Source organism: Cyprinodon variegatus, unplaced genomic scaffold, assembly GCF_000732505.1.
Source record: "Cyprinodon variegatus isolate N-32 unplaced genomic scaffold, C_variegatus-1.0 Scaffold211, whole genome shotgun sequence".
NCBI classification, from domain to species: Eukaryota; Metazoa; Chordata; class Actinopteri; order Cyprinodontiformes; family Cyprinodontidae; genus Cyprinodon; species Cyprinodon variegatus.
Genome location: NW_015150664.1, coordinates 931,137 through 950,141, shown reverse-complemented (window position 1 = coordinate 950,141; position 19,005 = coordinate 931,137). Strand labels below are relative to the sequence as shown.

Sequence of the window (19,005 nt, the reverse complement as noted above, 5' to 3'; positions counted from 1 at the left end):
TACACTCCAGAGCAGAAGGTGGCGGTACTGCGACCAAAGCCAACCACCAGTAGTAAACAAGAAGAAGAAGCGAAGCAGCGGAGAATTAATGTGGAGAATTGTGTGGGTATGGCGATTGGGAGAGAACAGGAGCTGGAAGACCCGCCAGCAGCACTTTATAGGTCTGCTGTATGGGACCACTTTGCATTTAGTGTGACCTACGATGACGGTGGAAAGTGCAACAGTGTGCAAGCATTGTGTTGTTTATGCTAACAGCAACACGACCAACATGTCAGCTTAGAGATTTTCCTAACAATCAACATACACCGAACCCAACCGAAAACCATGACCACGAAACCGTGAACTGATCCCAACCGTGGATTTTGTGAACCGTTCCACCCCTAATATATATATATATATATATATATATATATATATAAACAATAAAAAAATAAATAAAAAAACTAGCTCAGATTCGGTTTGGGAATTTAGGTCAGAAACATGAACTTGCAGGAATTTTGATTTTGATAACTTAATAAACTCAAATTAAAGACTGTATTCTTCTGCAACTGCCAGTTGGTCCATGTAGATACGGTATCTGTTCTCACTGTAGCTACGTATATGCTCATCAAAGAACACGAATCAGCAGATTAATGACTCAATGCAAATCTGCTGGGTTTCCAAATAGAAAACAGATTTGAATAATAATCTAAACTTGGCTGCTTTGTTGACAATTAGGATCAGTAGGAATGTTTTTACTTCACTTGCTTCTGTCGGTATACTTGGCTTGAACTGACTCTTCAAGGCAAAGTGCCCCATTTATTTTTACATTTTATGTGAGCGATTACTGCAAGAAGAAGCTAATTTAATTCAAGATTTGTTTTGCATCTATGTACCAAAGGTAAGCAGGAAACTGTCATAAGATCATAGATCTGTAGAGGTTTCTATGCTTTAGATACCAGTTTGTCAATTGATGAAATAACTTATTTCAACAGCTCCATGGTGTCTGACCACTGACCTAATGTAATTTGAGGACGCTGGGCTAAAGGTTGGCTGATATTAATAAAAAAACTATAAATTCAACTCATATATAGCCATGCCTCTTCCGTTGAATTACCTCCAGCCAGTCTTTAGAGCTGCAGTAGAAAACTTAAAGCTGAAGTCTGTAAGTTTTTAAAAATCACTTTTTTGTCATATTGGCTAAAATTGTCCCTATACCCAGACAGCAGTACATGTGATATGTAACCTGTGAAAAAAACTGCTTCAATTGGTACCGCCTACTGCCTGTATTTCAATCTGGAAAGAATAATTCGGGACGAGTCAAAACAACCAATCACAGCCAGAGGAGCGTCTGATGGAGTGTCAATCACAGCTCACACACGCTGAATCCCCCCCCCCCTTCTGGTCGCATGCGGTAGCCGCGCAGATGCTGTGAGAGGGGTGGAGCTTGGAGGTGGGGCATGAGTGAAGCAGAGAGGGTGGGGGAGTGGCGTGAAACCTGTTTTTCTTCAAATTTTCAGTCGAAGTCTGTTCTCTCCTCAATGTTACAGACTGCTAACCTGACAACAGCCAGATGCATGTTTCACTCCGCCTAGCTCCGCTCACATACATCTGGGAACCCGCCATAGGAATTACCTTTACTGAAGGCTGGGCCTTATCAAAACTCCTTGCATATGATTGGATAAGCCACTTGTCTGTCATCTTTATTGACGTGCTATTTCAACCACTCACACCGAAGCTAACCCGTGACGCTGTGAGAGGAGGAGCCATTTGGTAGATCAAGCTCTTGCCAAATCCGGTCGGGAGAAGGGCGAAAACATCGTTTCCACCAACAAAAGCCTTCAAAGCCGTTCTCTGATGTTATTTTAATTAAACAATATCAGATAGATTGGACAACACAGAAGAAATAGCAGCATCAATGCTAACGCTTGCTTCCTCAATGCGAGCCGCCATTGTTGTTGGAATCTCACGGTCGCTTCTCCACTCCAGGACACACCCACCCTGCGTCCTGATTGGACAGACCATAAATTCGGTTGGGGAAATCACTTTCAATGAGCGGGTTCCCAGATGTATGTGAGTGGAGCTGGGCGGAGCGAGACATGCATCTGGCTGTTGTCAGGTTAACAGACTGCAGCTTTAACAGAATTAATCTAATAAATTAGCCTACATGCAGACAAAATTACTTTTATCAAATTGTTGAAAGTCATCCTTCCTGAGTTATTCCTGCTTCTTCTGTAATGGTAAAAGGTTGGAAGTTAGGAAATTTTTAAGGAAAAAGATCATCAACAGGTTGCTATCGAATTAAAGACCTTTCAAACAGAAAGTGACGAAACCCTAAGCTGATAATTACAATGTAATTTATTAAAGGGATTATTAGTTATTGTGGTATTGTCTCATGACACTTGAACCACCAGGTTTTCAGAGGTAATATAGGTATCCATAACAAGCGTTTACATTGACTTTAACATTGACTGTGACTTTCTTCATACTTTTTTTTTCTTTGAAAAAAATCCAACTAATCCATCCAATCTAGTAACTTTTATTTTCCATATGTTAAAGTGTTAGAACATAATAATAACATTTATTTGATGTTACAAATTGAAAAATATTCTGTTTTTGTCCATCAAAATAAAACCAACATATTTTTATTAGCATTTTTCTTAAAATGGGCCAAAAATAATTTTGATGTACTGCTATAACCCTAATAAAACACATCTCAAACTGAGACATTTTGCTTTGTCCTTTTCAAAGTCTTAACAACAAGACAACCTAACAAAAGATGAGATGAGATGAAATTTGATTAGTCAAGCAATTAAATTGATTTTAACGAATTATTGTTTTTTTTGTTTATACTTTTAAATGTCTCAAAACAAATAGAAGTCCCTTCACTAAACTTGTGGTAATGTCAAAACTTTTCTTTTTCTTTCCTTGGGTTTTTTGGTCAAATGCTTATAAAACCCACAGCCACTTTCCCTAATGCTTTCCCACAACAAACCTTTTTGAAGCTCAAATTTATACCAGCTCTAAACAAAACTACACTGATGATAAACATGATTAGTGTTTTCAAAGCAAATGCAGCACTTTGCTTTCGGTTTGAGCATGGTTAAGTGGGTTTCTCTTGTGAACAATTAGCATATCTGTTCACAGCACTATGGCTGTGCCCTATAAAGCAGATAACAGAAACATGCACATTAGCACTGCTGAGGAGCAAAATAATAATAATTAAGGTTATACAAACAGAAATGAACACAACATTAATATGTTGAATCATTAAATGTCAATTATTCAAAACTGGCTTTTCTATTTGGTTCTAAAGTAGATGAATAATTCTGAACTTTCTTTGCTAACAGAAAAGATTGTCTGAGTCATTCTTTAAAAAAAAGGTACTGCCAAGTAGAAATAATGACTTTATGTCTGTCATCGCATTGTTTGGTCACTGAAGGCATGAGGTCTCCCTCACAGTAACCTCAGAGGTTGCTCACATAATTGCTGAATATTGTATTTTTTTGATTGGTAACACATCTCACGCCACCCAAAAGGGAAATTGGATTTCAGAGAAGTGAAACATAACCAAGCTAGATATGGTTTGAGGCAACCAAAGCTGTGTTTGCATATATATATATATATATATATATATATATATATATATATATATATATATATATATATGTCTGTCTATGACTAGCTTTAGTCCTTTAACTATTTAGGGCCAAACAACAAGTTGTTTTGGAAAACTTGTCATGAGTTAATTTGCACTTGTGCTTGAAGGCAGCCTCAAGCATAAACACAAATGACAAGTTGAAAATTTGTGAAATAGAAGCTTTATTTTATGTAAGTCAAGTATTATCTCAAAATAGCGATTAGCTCATAATCACATCAGAAAACAATGGCAAGAATACTTATTTAGCTCCCAAGAGTTAATGCTAATACGACTCCAAGTATCTTTGGGTACAGAAAGAGGATCTCCTACAGAAAGAGCCTTTTACCCATTTTTGTTGCCACAACACAGTCAGCTAAGTTAGGATGGATAGTCTTTGCTAAAGACAGTTGTCAAGTCTTTGCTGGATTTAGGTGAGAGCCTGTGATGTGAACAATTCTATCACATAAATATATTTTGATCGAATCCTTTTCAATGTGTTTTTGGTTCTATCCTTGGAGCAGTTATCCTACTAGACAACAAACCTTTTTTAACCTCTTAAGTCTTTGTCCAGCCTCTGATTGTCCAGAATTGCCTTTCATTTAACTCCATACATTCTCTAATAAACTCTTTCTTGACCAGTCATGCAGAGTGTTAGTTTTTCACAAAACATGAGCCCAAATTGTTTCATTTTGGACCTATTTTAGAGTGTGGAAAAAACTGAAAGATGGACATCTAAGTGCTCTTCACTCTTTTATTTGTGGAGTGCAAGAATGATTGTCTTGTCCTGTCAACTTATTTCCCCCCCTGACATGTGGCCAGTGTGGCTGATCTGGTCTTCTTCATGCCATTTTTTTCCCCCAGAAAAAAACTCCTTCACAAAAACACTTATCTAATCTGAGATTAAATTAGTTTTACAAGAAAGCCCCAGCAATGCATTTGGGTGCATTGGATTGTATTTAGGGAAATCAAATGCACAGCATACATTTAGGATTTTTAAGTTGTAAAAAAAAGGTAAACTACAGGTTTCGTGTTTTTCGAAAAAAAAGTGCTACTTTCCCTTGTCCTCTCACATAAAATCCTACTAAACTACATAGAAGTTAATTGTAATGTGCCAAAATGTGGAAAAAAATTACGGTTGAAAATATGCTTGCAAGATAGAATAGAGATAAAACACAAATAAAATTACTATTATTTACCCAGTTATATATAGGACATCTTCAATGTATTATTTTTATGTATATTCTGATTTGGATTGTAATTTAAATATTTGTGACACAGAGAAAGTGGAAGATTGAAAGCTTAGAAATAGCCTGAAGCATTTCTATCTGCTCAAGAGGACATCTAAATTAAACTACATCAATAATGCTGGAACATCGGCTGTTTGAGTGTGACTTTCAATAACTATCCTATATCCCTTTCAATTTATGAAACCAGAACGGACAGTTGGATAACAGCACTAGGGGAAAGATCATGGGAAGAGTTTGTGTTATTCATCTGGGGATAATAAATATGTATCCAAGAGGTTAAGACAATTCATCTGGTGGTTATTGTGACACTACTGCCTGGAGCCTAGAGATGATATTATTTTCCCTGCATAAATCATTGTTTAGTGTGGCTAAATCCAAACATGATAAATCAGGAGAACAGGAAACAGAAAGGCAAACAAACTTACCGATGAACGACGTTTCTCCCAGGTACCCTCTCCGTTGGAGCACCACCTCCAAGTATTTGGCCTCCTCATCCACGACAAAATACTCTTTCTCCAGAGAGATCCAGGCCCAATCCAGATGGAACTGCTGTCCTTTAAGTGAATTTCTACCTAAAAAACGATTTAAAAAAGCAACAAATCAAACTACGTTTTTCATGTGTAATCTATTAAAGTGTTGCTTCAGCCATCTTGTAGAAAAAAAAAAATCTCAATTCATCTCTGATTATACACTCTAATATTTGCTGAGTTGAAAAGAACATTAGAAAAATATGGTAGGTCAGGTTAGTTAAGTAAGTTAAAAATAATGACTCATGTCCTGGATTACAGAACAGTTTGGGTTAAAATGTATTATTTCTATAAATATTTTGGGTCTTCATTGTAACATATTATGGCTAACTAAGACGTATTAATGTCAGGAAACTGTAGGGCCTCTTTCAGTCAAAATTAGGTTTTTAAACAGGTTAATTGTAATAGTTGGAGCTTCAAGAAAGGAAATAGCTTTTGCTCCCATATTTTCTAGAGTTTTGATTATATAAAAACTTGAACAATTGGTAAGATGAGTTTGTTGTGAAAGCTAGCGATAAACTCTCTGTATCATCCGTTCCTCTTCAAATCTTGGCATTTAACTGATAAATGACCTTTGATTACCTGCTGGGATCTTAAGTACCTGGCTAAAAATACTTTATGTGATATAAAAGCCAGGATCTCTCATCTCTTATCTTATCCACTTATTTAGAAATACACTGTGGTGTGACTTTACGAACCCAATTCCTATACTTCAGTATAGAGTACCTCCTGTCCCTTCTCTAACGCAAAAAGTAGAGTCCAAATTCAAAAATAAAGACCAGTTTAAAAAAGCTAAACTTTGACCTGAACAACATTAACTCATTCGCTGGGAAAAAATAGCATGTCAGCACACTTTTGATCTATATTTCTGATGTTTTTATGGTTATTTTAATATGACAATTCTTTAAACAAAAGCTGCTTCAGACATTCTGCTTTAAATAGCAGAAAAATCATAATAATAAAATGTATGACTCAGGTTGATCACTATGAGAATGAAGAGTAAATCTTAGTACTTTGATTTGCAGTCCAATTATGGTATAAAGAACTTCCTCTAAAGACAATTGTGTATACTCATCAAAAGAATAACAAATGATCCTATACAATTTCCGGTGCTGGGTGCTGTTAAACTTTTCTTTATTTGAGTGAAATAATCATCCAAAGGATTCAAGCATGCCTACCAATCAGTTTATCTCTGTAAACATTGGAAGAGTAAATATATTTCTTTTTCCCACTAGGCTAATAGAGCAGCTCGATAACTGTCACTACAAAGAGTAGGCAAGAAGGAACTGGTGCTTTGAGAATCTAATTTTACAACCTACACCTCAAAGTTGGTTAATCAATAGAAAACATAAAAAAATCCACTATAAGGATTGATTCCTCAATTGTTTTTTAAAAGCTTCTGTGTATATAAGTAAACAACTCTTTTTCATTAAGATAGAAAAACTAATTTGTTAACACCCTTACAGTTTGTTTCCCTTAAGAAATGATTGCTGGATTGATTACAAGCACTGCCTGGATTGATTACAAGAAAGCTTATGACTCAATGCCACACACTTGGATCATTGGATGCTTGATCCAAGCATCAACAGGACTTCATTGCAAAACTAATGAGGTTGTGGGAAACCACCCTTGAGTCCAATGGCAAGATACTTGCACAAGTCTCCATCAAATGTGGCATATACCAAGGTGATGTGCTGTCACCACTGCTGTTCTGCAAAGGTCTGAAACGCCTCAGCCAAATAACCAACAAGACTGGCTACGGGTACCGACTTAGGAATGGGGCCAGCATCAGTCACCTCCTCTACATGGGTGACATCAAGCTGTGCGCTAAGAATAAGCCAGACATTGACTCACTGATCCATACCACCCAGATCTCAGCACAGACATCGGGATGTCATTCGGACTAGAGAAGTGTGGTTGGATGGTAACTAAGAGAGGGAAGGTAGTCCACATAGAGGGCGTCTTACTCCCAGAAGGAACAATATCAGACATTGAAGACAGCTACAAGTACCTTGGAATCCCACAAGCAAATGGCAACCTCGAAGAGGTAACAAGGAAAGCAGCTATGGCCAAATACCTCCAAAGAGTAAGACAGGTCCTAAGGAGCCAGCTCAATGGCAACAAAATGTCTCCGGTAATAAATAGCTATGCTCTACCAGAAGTCAGATACCCTGAAGGAATAAGCTGGCCAAAGGAGGAGGTACAGGCCACAGATGTTAAGACACTATCCTAACCATGCATGGAGGGTGCCACCCAAAATGATCGTGAAAGCCACTATTCAGGAGTAAACGTCCAAGATCCATTAGTACATCAAGGACAAGGCTCCAACAGACGACTTCCCCACTGAATGTCTCAGACATTGGGGAACAGAAGATGAGGTGTCAGACACTCCGTCATGGGAGGATAAGCCCCTACACGTGATGTACCACCGGAACATACAGTAATCGAAGTGCAGATATCAGGAAATCCTACCAATGGCTAGACAAAGCCGTACTGAAGGACAGCACAGAGGCACTCATCATGGCTGTACAGCAGCAGAACCTAAGCACCAGAGCAATAGAGGCCCAGCTCTACCACACCAGACAAGACCCCAAGTGCAGACTGTGTAAAGAGGCCCCTGAGACAATCCAGCACATAACTGCAGGGTGTAAGTTGCTGGCAGGGAAAGCTTACATGGAGCGCCATAACCAAGTGGCTGGAATAGTGTACAGGAACATCTGTGCAGAGGATGGGCTGGAAACTCCAAGGTCAAAATGGGAAACACTTCCAAAGGTGGTAGAGAATGATCAAGCCAAGATCCGGTGGGACTTTGGTCGGTAATGGCAAACCAACTGGACATTGTGAAAGTCGACAAAAAGCCGTTGTGGTTGATATACCAATACCAAGTGACTGTAACATCAGGAAAAAAGAACATGAAAAACTAGATAAATACCAGGGGCTCAGAGAAGAGCTGGAGAAAACCTGGAAGGTCAAGGCATCAGTGGGACCCATGGTCATTGGGGCACTCGGAGCAGTGACCCGTTATAGTTATAGCATAACTATGATACATATATAAATAAATGTTCTGTGAAAACATAGACATTTGATTAAATGGACAAAAAAAACATCAAATGAATAAATGCAATTAGTAGTTAAATAATGCAATGACATACAAATATATATATATATGTATTTTAGCTTTTCAGCTTTATTTTCAGCTTTATCATTGCATTTTCTTTATGTATATAAATTATTTTATTTTTTGGCTGTTTTATTTTTTATTTTGTTCATTTCTTCCAGCCTATTTATTAGCAGATTTAGTTTGAAAGCAGTGATATAATTATTTGTTGAATGGACACTCTGACAGAACATGTGTTGCCTGAACACATGGGCCACTGTAGATGTTTGTTATTCTCAATCATTCCCCACAGAATCTGTGACCCCTTCTTCGGGGTCGCACATTCTGCGCTTCAGCAAATTCAGTTTCCATTTATTTCTGACCAGCTATGAGAAAATAAGGATAACTTTTGTTAAAATATGACAGAAATATACCATTAGTGGGTTACAAGCATGGACAGTTCTAGACAGGGGCCAATAGGGACCAGTGAACCTGTAGATCAGGTTCTGGCCCCTCTACTGAAAACATAATAAATAGATTTTTATTATATGAGCTCAGAGAAGGGTTTGAAATTGACTGGTCCATTGGACCAATTGATTTTTTTTACCATTACTGTTTACCTTAACCAGTATATATTAACTATGGTGTGCAATATTAAGCTTTAGCCATATTAAAATGGAATTGCAATTTTTACCTTTTAGATCAGGGGTCCTGAAGGTAGAGAACCTTCGGGGGTCACCAAGTGGGGGGTCACGAGATGGTTTTTGCAATCACTGTAATGGGATTTCTGAGATATATATGGAGGGCCAAAATATATAAACATGAATGTCCAATGAAATAACTAAATGTTCAATCAAATAAGCAGATGCAACATTTAGTTGTCTTTAATACATGATGGAAATATGAAATATTCCATTAAATTGCAATATGCACAATTAAATTATCCATCCATTAATTTTCCATCACGCTTGTCCCAAGCGGGTTCCGTGAGGGATGCTGGTGGTCTCCAGCTGTCTGTGGGCGAGAGGTGAGGCACAACCTGGCCAGGTCGCCAATCCATCGCAGGGCAACAAACAGACAAAGAGGACAAAAAAAAAAAAAATCACGCACACACATAAGGAGAATTTAGAGAAGCCAATTAACCTAACAGTAATGTTTTTGGACTGTGGGAGAAAGCCAGAGTACCCGGACAGAGCCCACGCATGCTAGAACATGCAAACTCCATGCAGAAAGACCCAGGACCAGGAATCAAACCTGGAACCTTCTTGCTTCAAGGCAGCAGTGCACACAATTAAATTATGTATTTATTATTTGAAGACTGACAGAAGACTGCCTTGGTGTAATGGCTCACTTAATATACTAAACCAAACACTGATGCCCTGTTTTTTTGTTATGTATTTTTTCTTTTATAATGTGTTCCCTTAAAAAAAACACTGTCTCCACCTTGGCCCCTGGTTCATTTTGGTGTAAAACCACCTCTGGTTACAGGACAAGATCACACTACAGAAGGATTGTACAAAAATTAGGATAATCCCAAACTAGACTGATACTGTATAAACTTTAATGACAGGTCCTCAACAAGTAAACAGCTCTGTGGTCATTTCCAGATAATACTACAGAATACACTCTGATTGTCGCATCTTTAGAATTCCTCTGCTGCAAGGTAGGACTGAAAAATTCAATAATCCATTCCATATCCACCCACAGTTGCGCTTGAAAGTTTAAATACTCTTCTGTTAACAGAAAAAAAATCAGCTGCCAGTGAAACACATTAACTTTACAAAAGTAATAATAAATACAAATAATAACAAATGGAAACTGTGACATTAATTTTAAATATATATAAAAAGAACAAAAATTTTGTTGAGCATCACTTTGAGGCGATCAATGAAATCAGGTGTTTTCTGTAATATTCACAAAATGTTCAGTCAGATTTCTGCACCAGTTCACAGGTATGTTGGTTAACTGTTCATGAGATTTAATTTGTCTAAAACAGGTTGCTTTTTAGAAATATATTTTTAAATAAAAACTCCAAAATAAATATTTTATTTAACTAAATTATCATTTAGAATTTAAAATTACTTTTTAAAGTTTTTTGTTATTTGAATTATTAGTGCGAATTATACATTTTCTTTAATGGGAGGGTATGTAGCCTTTCAAGCGCAACAATAAATTGAGCTGGTATTGAAAAAAAATACTCATAAATAGGGTTTTATTTTGTTCCAGCATCTAATCACACAGAGCAACTCAGCCTTTGGCATGCATAATAATACCCATCCAGTGCCACAGAGGGCCCATAACAAGGTAATTATTATAAAGATGAATAAAATAATAAATTCATTAAAATACATTTATTTAAATTTATCTATTTTTAAATATGTCAGCGTTGATCATTTATAAGTTCTGTAAACAGGTTGTTTTGCAATCACTGACTGGTTTACCCATCTTGTGAAGAGCGCTTCTCCCTCATCCGTCCTCACGATTTGGTATAGGGCATAGCTTGATACTCCTTTTGGGAAATTCCTTTTCATTAAGTCTTGTGTAACATTTTTAGAAATATTTATAACAGAATGCCAATACACAAACCTCTGTTTCAAAGCATTGAAGAGGTAGCTGTAATTCATTGTAGAAAGCAACCAACAAATTTCTCTCAGAGTAAAAAATGTGTTAATGTTATAATATAGGTCTGAGGAAATCCCCTTTAGCTTAAGCACCAGTCTCCCAACCATTTGTCTTAGAAATTATTTCTCTAAATAAAAGCCTTTATGCAAGCCCAACAGACTGCACTCAGTCTTCAGCCTTAGAGGTTGTAAAGTGCTGCAGGGCACCACTGTTGTTCGATAATCCCAGAGCAAGCAGTGTGGTGCTGCTGTGTCACATCCATAATTAAGAGTAAAGATGACTTAATCCATCTCTGAAGGCAACACCCATTGGCTTCAGCTTTTCAAATTCTTTACTTTTTTAACAGAAAAAAACTTGATTTGCTGACATGGTGCTAAGCAAAGCAGAGGTGAAAAGTTCAGAGCTCTTCAGGTTGGCAGACACATCGACAAAATGCTGAGGTGAGGGGACTGTTAATATAATCATAGTTCATGTATGCCTCCAAAAGGTCTTCAGGCCAGCATTTAGCCTCGTATGGGATACAAATTAAGAACTACACACGTTTCCATCTCTCTGATTCCCTCCTACCGTAAGCTTCAACCTTGGCCTAATCCATGATAGTAAAAGCCCCCTAAACTGACACACAAATCTCAGTTTATCTTGTTTGTTTGTGCGTATATGTTCCATTTCTGTGACCTCTCAGTGGGGGTGAAAAGCTGTGCACAAACAACAGGAATATGATGCAGCGGGCTTCAAAACGCCTCATTCCTCTAACCGTTTAGAAGGATGAAAGAGCTCTCACATGTGCTGACAATACAGGGAAGATGGCTTTGAAATAGTTCTCAGTGGAAATAGAAAAAAATCCCACTTTCCTCATTCTTTAGGAGGATTCGCTGGAAAAAAAATCAGCACACAGGTTTGTTTTCTTTACTTTTTTTCCTCAGACCTATTTGAAATTATTGCTTCTTTATGCCAAATTCCCAGGAACAGGCCACAACTGAGAAAGCCTAAAAGAAAAAATCTTATGTCTGAGAGCTAGAGTCTCTACAATGCCATGGGACGTACTTCACCTCTTAAATTCTAAGAGCTGTAATGTCAGATGAGATTACCCTCAAACTAAAAAGCTTTAATATTATAGGGCATAAAACCTTGCTGCACATAAGCTCCAAGAAGTTTAATGCTGAATTGAAGTTAGTATACATAAATTCACTTTTCTTTAAAATGCCTTGTCTTTTACATATTCTTTGTTTTCAGTGTTCATATACATTTTTTATCAAGATGTTTTCAAGATTATCTTAATTTCATCATAGAAATTTTTTTTTTTTTATACCTCATACACCATTATAATAAATAAAAATCAGAAAAAGTTCACTTTTTAAGAAGAAAAAAAACCCCAGCATCAATAAAAAGATCTAAGCCACACTTTAGAGCTGATGCAAATCACAGGGCATATTGACATGAAAATATATATGATGGTATTATATATAGAATATCTGTAAATACTGCATATAATAACATCTAATTAGGGTAAATGTAAATAACTGAGAAAAGATTGTAAAAAGATGAAGTAACAAAACTGAATTATAAAACAATTTAAGGGGCAGATGTCATAAGATTGCTTCTCTCTCTGATGCTAATCATTGAAGATTAAGAAACTGGTCAGTTTTGTTGTGCGTATGTATCTATTTGAAGGCAGAAAAATAAAAAAATTAAAAGACTTCCATAAAGGGAGATCCCATTTCTACATATTCACAGAAACATTAAGTGACACATGTGCCTCTTACTTTTAACAAGCCATATCTACTTTGGTTTTTTTTTTTAGCATAGAGAACGATCAAGCCTATATTCTACTATTTCTGACATATGAGTCATCTGGCTTTAAGTAATGGTAAGATGACTGTTAATATGGAAGCAGAGACATATGGCAGTGAAAATCATGCACTTGTCTAAGGTCATGCAATACTTTCTCAAGGCTTTGTATGTTGGTCAGTGCTGATAGAAGGTCGGAAGAAGCTAAACACAAGGCAATCAGGAAAGAAAATCTGTCACAGACTGCAAAGGGTAGAGCCACGAGTTCAGTTTCTAGGAGAAAAAAGAAATGGAACATACAGCTGAACAACAATGGTGTAGTTTAGGTCAAAGCACATTAAAAAGACAGAGTCAAAGTACCAAGAATTTCTAGCAAAGCTTATGATTAAACTTCATCAGAATCTGCCTGAACTTCAACTAAATGGTAATTTTACATGTTTTTGACTCTGGGGATGGAAGAGGTTAATACAAATGTATGCCACATTTTTGGGAAATTGTATTTAAAGAAAATGTATAAATATTTTAAATAAAAAAATGCATCAAAGCTTGTGACTGTACCATAAAAATTTAGTAAATTTAAGAAGGGATAAAAACTCAATGTAAAACTAAAATACAAGGATGTCTGCAATAAGAATTACATAATTGATGATACATTTAATTAAAATCTTAAAAGATTAAATTTTTCATCTGCTTATTTAAAGCAATGAAATAAAGCTTGTACTAGTCTGTCATATTCTGTAGATGCAGATGCCTCCACTCTAACATAATCCATCTAAACTGAGCAAGACGGAATGTTTGTCAAAAAAGATGTGTCCTTAAAAAAAAAAGAAAAGATGAGAGACCTTGTAATCCTTTCCCAAATCCATCTGAGGCAGACATTGTTGTCAAAGGTGCTTCAATCATGCACAGATTACAGAACCAATTTGCAAATGCTCTTTCCCTGTATAAAAGCATTTTTGTACAAATGTGTAACTGCTTACACTTTGTGCTGGAGTACAAACTGTACACCTGATAGCTGAGGATAAAGTGACATTTGGGTCTCACACTGTTAACATTTTTTATTTTCACACTCCAGACATTTGATAATGAATCGCACACAATTACAGTCATAAGAAATAAATGAATAAAAAGATCAGTAAATATTTTAACATTTTTTGGCCAGTGACTGTTGCTAGAGTGTGCTGCATCGAAGATGCAAAGATGTTGGTGGATGGAATAGCAGACTAATCTAATTACAGTTTTACAGAAAGCACTAATATATTCACCATTAATAAAATAATCACTTTTCCATATTTTTATTACCTTTCATTGCATTTTATCCGCATTTGTACTCCTGGACATTCACGCAGAGGCTAAACTCTGGTAATTATGAATGAATAAATCTTAAAAGCACACCGAGGACTTTGTGACCTATAGAGTTGACACATATCAGTAAATATTTTAAATGATTCTCCAGGCCAATATACAGTGCTTGACAAAGTCAATGCTACGAGTGGGGTTCCCTCTTGAAATACCGCCTATGTAAGTTCTAAGAAGACACACCATTGATCGAGTGTCCTGGAAGAACGTATCACTTTATTGCCACAGGTTTATATATCGTTTGTTTGTTAGCCCATGCTGAAAGAAGAAGCTGGAAGTAAAACCGATTCTCTTTTTCTCAACTTTACTATTAGACTGGTAAGTTAACACTTTGCTCCTAGTATACAGTCATATATCTTTATTATTATTTTCAATATTTAGTAGAAGCAAAATATGGACAGAGGAAGCTAGCAGACTACAAAGAAAAGATAACCGAGTTGCCCGGCCCAGTGGCTCTTCACTGGAGCTCCACCGCAGGTCCTCTACGTCGCAGGGCATGGTCCGGTGCTCTCAAGAGAGTAGCAGCATTTCCTGCTCCCTACAAGCTAAACTTACACACCTACACGGCCCACAATCAAAAAACACAGGACGTTGGTTGGCTTACTGTTTGTCAACTTTTGCACATTGCTGTGGAGTTTGCTAGACATGGAAGATATGGGTCTAGAGGCCCTAGTGGCCAAAAGTTAGATGGTGTGCCTTTAAATAATTAGGGATGTTTGATAAATCAGCAATAATATGGGTTTCAATATACTTGATGTCGCTTAGGACATGTTTTTTCTCTCATGTGATATAACTTTAGGCTATTTAGTTAAAAGGCTATATCTTTAATTGCCGTCAATTTTAAAAAGAGAAAAAGCCAGGTACAGTTGTAATTAGACAGGAGCAGAGCATGCTTTTTCCATATCACACTGGACTTGATGAGCTCAGAGTCAGGATGGATGATGCAGCCCATCCTGCAGCTGTGGGAGCAGCAACAGATAGCAGATCTGAGTCCGCTCTGCTCCGCTAGACCATGAGAGTGACCTGCAAGGAATGAACATCTGGACCGGACCAGCTCTGGGTCAGTGTGCACTGCCCGGCGCTGTACTGAGTGAAGAAATTCTCATTCCTTGCCCTGATTTAATGTTAACAGAGAAGCAGGCTAGAAGCAGAAGGTAATCTAAGATGAAGTTGTTCTCTATTGAGACAGACAATTCAAAACTATATTCAGAGTCAAGCACATCCATCTGATTAGCTTGGTTTAAATGATAATATTACTGTCTAAAACATTTCTAATATAATATATATACTAAAATGATAGTATTGTATTAAGTTTTTAATAATTCAGTTTAGTCATTTTTTTAAATATTTAATATATTAATATTACATTCCAGGCCATATGGTTATTTGAAAAAACTAAAGATTATTTATGGCAGAAAAGTACATTTATAACTGATATGTAATTTATTCATATAACTTGAACATAAAATGTGTGTAACTCTAGAAGTGAAAACATTGTGGACAGCATTCAAACTCTACACAACAAAAAGTAATCTCTCTATTTCAAACTATGTCATTAGCAAAATAGAAATACATTGTCAGACTTTTTTTCCCCCCAGCGTTTTATTTTCACTGCTACAAGTACAGAGCAATGAAACTAACTCTTTGAATTGAACCCAACCTTTAGGGAGCAGTGGGCTGCATTTGTGCGGTGATCGGGGAGCAGTGTGGGGGTTAAGAGTCTTTGCTCAAGGACCCAGAGTGGCAGTCTGTGGGAGTGGGGTTCAAACTCAGAACATCAGGATTCCAAGCTCTATGCCCTAACCACTAGGCCACCACTCCCTATGATAGTTTGTGATGATCCCAGATAATTTTGAGTTGGACTGAGAGAAAAACAGTTTGAGAACAACTAATTTAGGCCATAGTGGGGGATGGAGTTTGATTTCTTCTGGATGCCACTTTATGAAAAAGAATTCAGTTTTTTTTTACATTTACTCTGTGTCCTGCACATATTAATTCAAAAAACTGAAACTTAACAGGAAAAAGAATGATTCTCAGCATATCACTTGCAATCACATAGCATACAAAACAGTAGGAAATCTACCTGAAAGCAACAGTCTTAACAAAATATTCTTGTTCAAGGTTCATCTCAAATTCCCCTAAAAAGCCCCTTTGGAGTGTGTTCATTTTGCATGTAGGTAGTACAAACACAAAAGGCGGATTCATCACTTTGTGATAAAAGGGTCTTATGAAGTCTGTTGTCACTTGTGTATTCATAAGCTTGTGCTGTAGTGACATCATCTCACATTTTGCTGGACTGTTTGAACTGTTTATGTCAGGGATTGCAGGAAGCACTGCTTTAACTGCAGCTACACATTGAAAAAACATTAACATATGAGGCATCATGTCTATACCAAATAGTTAAACGTAACTATGTCAAAAGTTTCCTAAAAATGTCTTGCAAATCAATGCACCAGTCAGTTCTCTCCGTCTTTCCTATTGATGTTAGCGTGGTTGTGTTGGAGAGTCCTCCCTTCACCAAATGAAACAACCTTACAGCACACTTGTGCCATTTCTGTGCACTACATCTATATTGTGGATGTTTCTGTGTTGTATCTGTCTTTTCCACTATACTGTGTATGAGTTAGAGACACCCACAGCATCTGGTAACAAAGGAAGATGCCACTATCTCCTTTGATGTTTTCTCTTTGTGAAAACAGTTGAGAAAGGGGTATATGTACTATGTTGATGCACAGTTTGCTAAGACAGGATTATTTCAGATGTAATAGGGGGAAAGTTCAATTTTCAAAAGAGTATTGGTCAAATTCGGTGTCTTGCTGAAGTTTTCAAACCCCTCAAAATTTGTTGCACCTTTTAATTTATGCTAGACCCACATTTGAGTGAAACCAAAAATCATAAGACTTAATAAAGCCTCACCTCTTATCCAATTACTCTCTGATGCTCTGTGCCCTGTGTACGCCATGGCCAATCATCATCTAGGAATTTGGTTTAAAAGACTGTGATCCGCCAATGGCTTTCTGTTTCATCGAGCTGCAAACCTGCACCCAAATCTCTACCATTATCCATTCCACCACCAGTATCAGGCCCCAAGGGGGAACAAGTGCCTATCCACAGATCCGTTTAAAAGCTAATCTAAACAATAAATATTAAGGTGCTAGGAAACATGAAAGAATCTCTTAAAATGGGTGAAAAGTAGATAGTATAGTTATCAATTATGTTTGTTTACCTGAGGTTAATAGAAATATAAATGTTTTGTATACTCAACCAATAGTCTGGTATATAAGTCGACTTTGGTACCATTTTGCGTGTCAAATGCTGAAAAGTTTTGGAACCTCTGCTCTTAAAGGAAAAGTCTGGTCATATTCAGAATTCAAACTTTTGAAATTATTTTTAATACTAAATTATTACATACTGTAATGGTACTTTTATAAGCTAAAAAAAAGATAAACGTTTTTGAGAGTAAATTCATTTCAATGTGCTTTACCAGAGACATCCATGTTTGTCAAAGAATACTACTGCCACCTGCCGGTTTGTGACAGTATTGGCTGTTGAGCAAGTCCCAGTGCTGTATCTGGTGTTTGTCACTCACAACACGCTATTATCCGAGTCATCTTTAAAACATTCTTCTTTGAAATGTTGGCTACATATTACGTGTTTTTTCTCTGGCCAGAAGTTCGATGGCAAATCCTCCCTCTTCAAGTTGGCAATCCAACGAAAAACCCGTCCTTGGAGGATCATGAATCGGAAAGGGGAAATAATTTTTTTTTTTTCACTTTTACCCGATGTATTACAACATCCAACTGCCATGCACTTGGGCATTGTCAGTTTAGCTATAGTTCTCGCAAATTTCAATGATGAAGTCCTCTCGATTAATGCTAAATTAATTAAAACCCCACAAACGTGATAATGATCCATTGATCATTCCTTGCTGACCGGATATTTCCTGTTCAAAGTCCAAATAATCTCCCTCAAAACCTGTAAAGTATTGTTAAACTTGATCCTAGCCTGACTGTGCTTCAACTTAATGGTAGTTTTACACATTTTTGACTCTAGGGATGGAATTGAATCTAGGTCTTTCAAGTTGAATGTTATTTGAGATTTTGTTTGTTATGCTCAGTGGAGAGAGCGTTTTTTTTTTAGAGATGACCTGACCTGTTCTGCCTCTTAAACACTGAGCCAGCCTGTTCACATCTGAACAATCTGCCTGAACTATCTGTAGACTCCTGGAACCCAGAGCCAGCCTGATCCTCTTCTCATCGGTATCCCTGACCGGTCTCCGGATTCCTGGACCTCTGAGCCTACTTGTTCTGCTCTGTCTCCCTGACCTGGCTCGGACTCCTGCTTGTTTTCTAGGACTGCAGCATCTGGGACACTCTGGGCAGCGCCCACCACATCTCGTTAGCAGCCCACCGGCTGGATCCTACCTCGTTCTATGGACATGGACGGAACTGTTAAACCAGGCTAGTGACCCATATTTAAAATCATATGAGTCACTCGTCAGATTATCTTGGTCACTAATCTGTGTTTTTCTCCAAACAGAGTTTCCAGTGATGAGCAGTGCCCCGCCCTAGCCGCAGATACCATGGATCCAGCCTGATCTGTATTTAAATAATCTGAGTTGGTAATGGCATGTCGCTATTAAAACTTTTCTGAGAAATTTGGAAACTTGTCCTGAGGCACTGAGGGGAATTTGTCAACAGATCAGGTTTACATTACATTTCCATGAGCAATCTTAAAGTACTGTAT

General features: G+C 37.2%; 1 protein-coding gene across 1 annotated transcript in view; it reads right to left on the bottom strand.

The window, feature by feature from the left end:
• frem2 (FRAS1 related extracellular matrix protein 2) overlaps positions 1-19,005 on the bottom strand; it is a 117,910-nt gene that overhangs the window by 71,606 nt on the left and 27,299 nt on the right. The window contains exon 3 of the mRNA XM_015380350.1: positions 5,292-5,438. Within this exon, the coding sequence (XP_015235836.1) occupies positions 5,292-5,438 (147 nt within the window). The remainder of the gene's footprint in view (positions 1-5,291; positions 5,439-19,005) is intronic.